The 8,759-nt window shown below is 51.2% G+C and overlaps 1 protein-coding gene across 2 annotated transcripts; it reads right to left on the bottom strand.

Annotated features, from left to right (window-relative positions):
• Positions 1 to 287: 287 nt before the first annotated feature.
• On the bottom strand, positions 288 to 2,955 carry RPS16 (ribosomal protein S16). Of its 2 annotated transcripts, XM_082676149.1 has the most exons (5): positions 2,823 to 2,955; positions 2,584 to 2,685; positions 788 to 884; positions 639 to 686; positions 288 to 499 (listed from the first exon to the last, which is right to left on the bottom strand). In XM_082676149.1, exons 1-5 carry the CDS (start codon positions 2,868 to 2,870, stop codon positions 354 to 356), a joined length of 441 nt encoding a protein of 146 aa, XP_082532275.1. In that variant the 5' UTR covers positions 2,871 to 2,955; the 3' UTR covers positions 288 to 353. The 2 variants fall into 2 exon arrangements, with proteins under 2 accessions (XP_082532275.1, XP_082532274.1); XM_082676148.1 differs by having other exon boundaries at positions 639 to 884.
• Positions 2,956 to 8,759: the final 5,804 nt, after the last annotated feature.

Genomic DNA, 8,759 nt, shown 5'->3' with positions numbered 1-8,759 from the left:
AAATATTTAAAAATAAATTAAAAAATAAAACAACAGCAAAAAGATTGGGGGAAAAAAAAAACTCACAAGGATACCCCACACAACCAATGACCTAGAACCACGCCCACCTCAGCTGTGCCAACACACTGGACTCTACTGGAGGTGCACAGAAACTGAGACCAGGGCTGCTCCCACCAGCCTCTCCAACCCAACCCATCTCCTACCACGAGTGGTAGCCTCTAGAAAGGCTTCTGGGGCATCTCCTGTATTCCTTTTAGACAAAGACCACCTCAGAAGACCACAGCATAGTCCTTGAAACCTTAAATCCCGTAACATTTTTATTATAAAGGTGAACCCTGATCTTTACGACAGGCTTAACGGTAGGATTTCTGGTAGCGAGCACGGGCACCAGGACCTCCAAACTTTTTGGATTCGCAGCGACGGGGATCAGCTACCAGCAGGGTCCGGTCATACTGGATGAGGATGTCTTTGATCTCCTTCTTGGAAGCCTCATCCACGTCTGGGGATTAAAGTAGGGGTAAAGGTTTAGATACGCCAGGAAGTGTCCTCCTGCTCTTTGTGACTAAATGCAAGAGTGCCAGAGCTAGACCTTGACCTGCCCCCCCCCCACCTGATGGGAAGGACCCACCCTCACTCACATTTCTGGTAATAGGCCACCAAGGCTTTGGAGATGGACTGGCGGATTGCTGTGAGAAAGAAACACACACACAAAAAAGGTACATCAACTTTAGGAACACCCAAGGGTAGGACCCCCCTTCCACCCATGTGCCCAGTTCCTGGGACTCACCATAAATCTGAGCTACATGACCACCACCCTTCACTCGGACACGGATGTCAACACCAGCAAATCGCTCCTTGCCCAGAAGCAGAACAGGTTCCAGTAGCTAGAGCAACAGGAAGCATGACAGGATTTTAGATCACAACCTGGGCAGCCAAGCCACCTCACCGAACATTCCTCCACAACTCTCTCCAAGTAGCTTCGGCCACCACTGGCCTCGAAGTATTAGTGGAAGAGGGTTGGGCTGTTACTCAAGGCACTCTGCACAGCCAGCAGAGCAGGGGCGTTTCCAAGACAGAAGAGATCGCTGAAGGCAACCTGAAACTTGAGGTGGGCTCCCTCCTGTGTTTCCCTCTGGACATCAGATTACCTTTCTTTAAAACTGATTCTAAAAAAAAAAAAAAAAAAAAAAAAAAAGACACCCTCCTGAAAAAAAAAAAAAGACTGATTCTTAGAATGCTGGCACTTTAGCCCAACACTAAGGAACACCTCTGCAGCCACCAAGGCTGCCTCAAACAGTGAAAAGCCACTCCTGAGCTACGTCACGTGCTTTCCCCACCTGAGCTCTGTGCCCTCCCTTTGAGTCTCACAGATTTCCAGAAAAATTACAACTATGCTATAACCCTATTTTGTTTTACCTACTTCAGGCCTCAGCTCACAAGTCTCCCCCAACCCTGCTCTGAAGCTTCCACCCAGGTTTGAGCCAGAAACCTTCTCTGGGCTCCTGTACGCCAGCTTTGACTACTTTGGAGCAGTGTCTGGTACTGGGGTCCAATGTGTCTCCCCCACTGGATTGGGAGCTCTGTGGCGGCAGGCCCTGAAGCCATCAGGGTCACTGATTTGTCTCCAGCTCTCAACACAGGCTGCACACACAAAGCCTTCGAGTAAACTGACAGTAAGAATAAGCCACAATACTCAATTATCTGCTATACAAAGGAATCTCAGACACCACCTTATTAAGTTTTAACTAACCCTGCAACGGAGATGTTATTCTTCACCTTTAAAAGCAATAGACTTAACAAATGCATTCTCACACACACCAACAACCTCACAAGGAAAATCCAATTTACCCTCACAACAGCCCTCCAAGGTAGGAATTATTCCTATTTTACAGAAAAGGTAAGTTACTGCCTCAAATCACTCAGCTAGAAACGGCAGAAATCAAACTCGGATCTCTTTCCATTCTGAGCCAAAGAAACTGAGACCTTCCAATAAAACTTTATTCAGGGAAAAAAAAAAAAGAAACTGAGGCTCAGACAGAGAGAGGAGGAACTCCTTTCACAGCCAAGCAGAACAAACTCAAATTCTTATAATGCTTATTAAGTATGTACAATATTCAAACCCTACTTTATTCACAATGTTTCGAAGAACAAAACATTGATTCCTGTTGTCGGAGAGTGTATACGACCCTAAAAGTCAAAACATTAAGAAATAAACAACCTTATATCCCTATTAACTTATTGCAAGAAATCAGACCACATAAACTTGCGTAATCCCCATGCCATCCGGTCCCCAAAACTGAGTGAGCTTCCAAATAACCCAGTTAAGCACCTGCTTAATCTTCAACATCCACGTTTTCACTCTCAATTCAAGCTTTTGTAACATCGCCTGAACCCCCAACACCCGACTCCATTCATCGACAAATACCCCATTTTTCTGTCCCCTACTCAGCTTCTAAACGTCCCATTATTGACACCAGACCCTTCAGCTTCCAAGATCGACGAACTCCAGGAACCCACTTACTCCAACATCTCCATCTCCAGAACCCTCCACTCAACCCAAACAACCATCCTTAATTCCGGTACCTTGTACTGCAGCGTGCGAGGTTCGATCATCTCCAGGGGACGCCCGTTTACCTTGATGAGGCCGTTACCTCGTTTGCAGTGCGCCACGGCCGTGGCCGTCTTCTGCGGAAAGCGAAGGGAAAACAACGGAGCCACGTGAGCTCCGGGCCCCGGCTCCCAAGTCGACCCCAGAACCCTGCCCACAAGCCTCTCCCCGACCCAGGCCTCCTCTCGCCCCTACCATCGGGAGCCCGGCTTACCTTGCGTCCGAAGACCTGCACCGACTGCAGAGGGCCCTTAGCCGGCATGGCTGCGAGCGTTCACAGGAGCTCCTCACCGTGCGGCGCCGCAAACGGAAAAGGAAAATGCGGGCCCAACCTGGCTGCTTTTCACGGTCTGCGCAGGCGCGTTGTGCTCACCTTCGCGACAGGAGGGAGCTTTACGGCTAGTGGGCGGGGCTTTGGATTGGCGGCGGGAAGGTGGGTCCAGAGAGCGGAGGGGGCGGGCCCCGGGAGCGGAAGGGGCGGGGCTTGAAGGGTGTCGGGGGGCTGACAGAGAAGGGTGCGGACAAGACGAAATTCACATCCTTGGTCTTCCTTGATCACCGCCAGTTCTCATTTGCATTTAGGCTCTTTAATAACCTCCCTCCGCTCCCATACGCAACCGATTATCGCCCTTTTCGAAGGAGGTTTGTGTTACTGCTTCATCATCGGCAATCTTCTTCCCCTCTAGAGTTCCCTTCTGAGAAACCTGGCAGGATTCAGACTCCCCCTACGTCCTAGAACCCACTTCCTTAGAGAGTCCCCCCAGAATCCTTTTCCTCTTAGAGGCCCCTACCCCAGAGTCTGGCTTTCACCAGAACTTCCTTTCTTTTAGAGTCTCCTCCTGCCAGAATTTTTCTCTAAGAGGTCTTCTCCCAAAACCCCCTCCTCAGAATCCTCACACTAGACTCTTTCTTTCCCTGAATCTCCCTCCACTCAGGGCCCTTTCCCCCCGCCATAATTCTCCCCAGAATCTTTCTCTCCTCAGACCCACGAGCCCTAGAATCCCCCTTCTTCAGAAGCTCCTCCCCCAATCCGCTTTTCCCGCAACTGTCCCCCTAGAACCCGTTTTCACAAAATCATCACTTTCAGAGCCCCCTCCCTCAAAATCTACCTTTCCCAAGAATTTGTTTTCCTTCAGAGCCTCCTCTCCCCAGCAATTGTCTCCCCTGAAATTTGCCTCCCCACTAGAATCCCCCACTCCTTGGAGACGCTCCAAAATTCTACTCTTCAGAGTCTCTATCTGAGAACCCTCTTTCTCCGGACCCCCCCAAATCACCCTCCTCTCTAGGCTCCTCCCACACAGAATTCTCTATCCCAGGAGTCCCCAACCCTCAGGATCTAACGCCAGGTGATCTGAGGTAGAGCTGATGTAATAATAATAGAAATAAAGTGCACAATAAATGTAATGCACTTGAATCATCCCGAAACCATCCTCACCCCCACCCCCGGTCCTTGGAAAAATTGTCTTCCACGAAAATGGTCCCTGGTGCCAAAAAGGTTGGGGACCACTGCTCTATCCCCAGTCCCCCCAGCCCATCTGAGGAACCTCAGGATTGGGTAGCTCCCTGGCCCCCCACCACTCAGGATGCTCCCTTCCTAGCCCAGAGCTCCCTCTCAGGGCTGCAGGGAGCCCACCGTTGCCTCAGTTTCTCTGGCAGCACTGGGTCTGGAGTCCAAAGTGCAAAAGGGTGTGGTGGCTCACCTGTTCCTGGAGGGTCCAAGACAGGGTGGAGATTGGTGGGCAGGTCAGGGGCCGGAGGGAGGATCCTGCAGCTCAGAATCCAGCTCCTAAAGGGTGAGAGAGGGAGAGGAGCCAGGCCCCGGGGAGAGAGGAAGGGAAGACCCAGTGGCTGACTTGGAGGGACCCAAGGACAGATACACAGCACAAGAGAGAGACAGGCACACATGGAGGAGAAGGCAAAGACGGGACCAACAGAGGAGAGGAAAAGAAGAGAGACACCAGGTCAGTCAAAGATAGAGCCAGGAGACACAAGTGACAGAGATCCAGAGGCAGAGAGGCCAACCCTCAGAGAAAGAAGACAGGCAGGTACAGGCAGGCACGAAGATTCCAAGACACTTTCAACAGAAATAGAAGTAGAAAGCAGAGCAGAGACTCCCAAATATGTACCTGCAGACACAGATAAAGCCTAACCCTGGTGTTTTCCAGTGAGAAGACAGGCCACAGAATGCACATGCTTTCACACACTCTGTACTGCCTTATGGGCCTGTTTGGGGGGCAGGGGAAGCTTCCAAACTCTCCAGTCTCTCCATGGTGATCCTCGTAGCCTTGCTAAGTCTGGTATCTTGGGGGGGGGGAAAGAAGTGGGTCTGGGAGTCCCCTGACCTAGGTCCTCCCTACTCTAGGGTCACCATCTCCCCCAACTTCTTGGAGTACATTTCCTGGGTATCTGTGGATTGAGTAAAGCTGGAAGGGAGGGAAAGGGGGCAATTCCCTCACCTATTCCAGTTTTCCAACTTGCTCCCACTCTCTGTACCTCTTGTTTCCAGGACCCCAGGCCGGAACCAGAGAAAGTCTGGGGGTGGGCAGGGTGCCCATGTGGCCTCTCTGGACCATCCTCCTGCTGGTGCTGCCCTTGGGAGGCCTAGGACCACCCTTCTGCCCAAGGGAGACTTTCTGCTTCCTCATTGCCATCATGAAGTTGCTGGTGAGTAGGGAGGGAAGAGCCAGCAGACAGGGGCAGGCTAGTTAGGGAGTGGGTGGGGGGCATGTTGAGGAAAGGCCAGTCTCTCCCCCCCACCAAAATCTGATTTTACTCCCTACCTCGCCATTGTAGGGAAGCAAAAATGATGGTACTCTTTACACCGCAGATGATCTTTTGGTGGGTATCTCATTAGCTCCTTACTGAAGTTGGAAGTTTAGGGAGAGCCCACTAGGCTCAGAACATGCACATGTTAAGGCCAGGAGACAGGCAGGCTGGTATTCTGGTTGTCCAGCTCCTGACCCACCCCAGCCTTGACAAATATATATGGCCTGCATTGTGTCTTCATTGCTGCGCGCAGGCTTTCTCTAGTTGCAGGGAGCTGGGGCTACTCTTCGTTGCGGAGCGCGGGCTTCTCATTGCGGTGGCTTCTCTTGATGCACAGCACGGGCTCTAGGCCTGTAGGCTTTAGTGGCTGTGGCACTTGGGCTCAGTAGTTGTGGCACATGGGCTTAGTTGCTCCGTGGCATGTGGGATCTTCCCGGACCAGGGCTCAAACCCGTGTCCCCTTCATTGGCAGGTGGATTCTTAACCACTGCGCCACCAGGGACATCAACAAATATATTTTATTCACTGCGGTCTCCAACACCTACTACAGTGACTGGCACATAATCACAACAAAGGATGATGGTGATGATTACAGCTATTCTCATATAGTGCTTACCCTGTGCCAGGTACTCGTCAGCATATTAGCTTAATTACTCTTCACACTGACCCTATGAGGTAAACAAGGCCATCATGTATGGATGTGAAGGTGTACACTGCACAAGAATCCCACATCTACAAGGACAGTATTCTCATCTTGGATATATTTGTCAATTTCCAGCAGACGGCAGTAAAGTATCTTGTTCTAACAAAATCAGCACTTAGAAGTACTTTAAGGAAGGAGTGTCTTTTTCTAACTTACACAGGTGCAGTTCCAGTGAAGGTAGAAGGTAGGGATTATTCAGAGCTCCACTTTACAGACGAGGAAACTGAGGCTCAGAGAAGTGAAGGGGCTTGTCCCAGGCCACAAGTCAGAAATTGTGGGGGTGAGAACTTGGGATCAGTCCTTGCCCAGAGACACCAGATCATTCTGTCCCCACAGGTGTGTCCTGCTGAGGCTCTAGGCTGCTTCTGGCTGGAGCTGTCTGTGATTGGGTTTGAGGAGGGCCCATCCATGGAGACTGCTGTGTTCCGGCTACAACGCCTATTGGATGCCCTCAGGTCCTGGCTGTGGGTGACTGGCTGGGGCCCTTGTCCACCCTGTGGAGGACACCCTCAGAGACCTGTCCATCTTTTTCTGGCCAAACTCTTGGAGTTATTACAGGGTGCTTGTGCTCAGCATCTGCCCTCAGCACGAACCTGGGAGGTTCGTGGGAAGGATACAGACTCCCTGGTACTCCCGGAGAGGCTGCGTGGAGAGAGGGAGAGGAGATTCGGTCTTCAGCCCCAGTTCCCAAACCCCAAGCCTTCTCCTTCTAGGCCAGAGGATCTCACCCAGAGCCCCAGAAGCCAGGGGAAGAGGAGAGAAAGTAAAATATAAGGTGAGATCTGAAGCCTGAAGTCTCTGACCTACTGGGGCAGAGGGTTGGATAAATTGCCCACACCTGTCCCCATTGTTCTCCCTCTCTTTCAGATACTCCCTCCTCTCTCCTCTTCCAGGAAGGGACCGAGAATTGCACACCTGTCCTCCAAACTCATCCCCATCCCTTGAGGACAGGAAGAGTCTTGTGGCTCACATTCCTGGCTGCAAATAGTCACCACGTGGAAAACTTTTTTTTTTTTTTTGCGGTAAGCGGGCCTCTCACTGTTGTGGCCTCTCCCATTGCGGAGCACAGGCTCCGGATGCGCAGACTCAGCAGCCATGCCCCACGGACCCAGCCGCTCCGCGGCATGTGGGATCTTCCCGGACCGCGGCACGAACCCGTGTCCCCTGCATCGGCAGGCAGACTCTCAGCCACTGCGCCACCAGGGAAGCCCTGGAAAACTTTTAAGTGATGCTGATGGCCAGGTCCCAGCCCAGAGAATTTGACAATTGGTCTCTGGTGAATCCTGAACATCTATATATGTATTTTTTGAATATTTGAATTTTATTTATTTTTTTATACAGCAGGTTCTTGTTAGTTATCTATTTTATACATATTAGTGTATATATGTCAATCCCAGTTCATCCCACCGCCCCCCCACCCCCTGCCGCTTTCCCCCCTTGGTGTCCATACGTTTGTTCTCTACATCTGTGTCTCTATTTCTGCCCTGCAAACCGGTTCATCTGTACCATTTTTCTAGGTTCCACATATATGCGTTAATATACGATATTTGCTGAACATCTATATTTTTAAAATCAACTTTATTGAGACATAATTTACATACATTTTTTAAAATATAAATTTATTTATTCATTTATTTAGTTTTGGCTGCGTTGGGTCTTTGTTGCTGCGCGCAGGCTTTCTCTAGTTGCAGTGAGCGGGGGGCTACTCTTCATTGAGATGCGCGGGCTTCTCATTGCGGTGGCTTCTCTTGTTGCCAAGCATGGGCTCTAGGCATGCAGGCTTCGGTAGTTGTGGCACGCCGGCTCAGTAGTTGTGGCTCGCGGGCTCTAGAGCGCAGGCTCAGTGGTTGTGGTGCATGGGCTTAGTTGCTCTGCGGCATGTGGAATCTTCCCGGACCAGGGCTTAAACCCGTGTCGCCTACATTGGCAGGTGGATTATTATTATTATTATTTTTTTTTGCGGTACTCGGGCCTCTCACTGTTGTGGCCTCTCCCGTTGCGGAGCGTAGGCTCCAGATGCACAGGCTCAGCGGCCATGGCTCATGGGCCTAGCCGCTCCACAGCATGCGGGATCTGCCCGGACCGGGGCACGAACCCGCGTCCCCTGCATTGGCAGGCGGACTCTCAACCACTGTGGCACCAGGGAAGCCCGGCAGGTGGATTCTTTTTTTGCGGTACGCGGGCCTCTCACTGTTGTGGCCTCTCCCGTTGCGGAGCACAGGCTCCGGACGCACAGGCTCAGCGACCATGGCTCACGGGCCCAGCCGCTCCGCGGCATGTGGGATCTTCCCGGACCGGGTCACGAACCCGTATCCCCTGCATCGGCAGGCGGATTCTCAACCACTGCGCCACCAGGGAAGTCCCTACATAGTTTATTTTTGAGCTTTGGTTACCTTGTATACAAACTAGGGGTATCTACCTCCTAGGAATGTTTCAGAGGCTGTGAGATAAAGTCTGATTTATTTGCAAATTTGTTATTATTTGCTAATCTCATGCTTCCTCACGGCTTGGCACACCACGTTAGTGATCTGGACTAAATTCAAGCAAGCACTTATTTCTGGCTAGAAAAGGCCGATCCCAGGGTGTTATAATACTCCGATTTGACCATCCCAAGATGTCTGCTCCACGCTCTACTTTAAGACATCTCTGCCACTCTCAAGATGGCGTCCTGGAAGTGCGTCA

This window comes from Grampus griseus (assembly GCF_964374135.1).
Source record: "Grampus griseus genome assembly, chromosome: 19".
NCBI lineage: Eukaryota > Metazoa > Chordata > Mammalia > Artiodactyla > Delphinidae > Grampus > Grampus griseus.
This window is presented reverse-complemented; position numbering and strand designations above follow the sequence as displayed.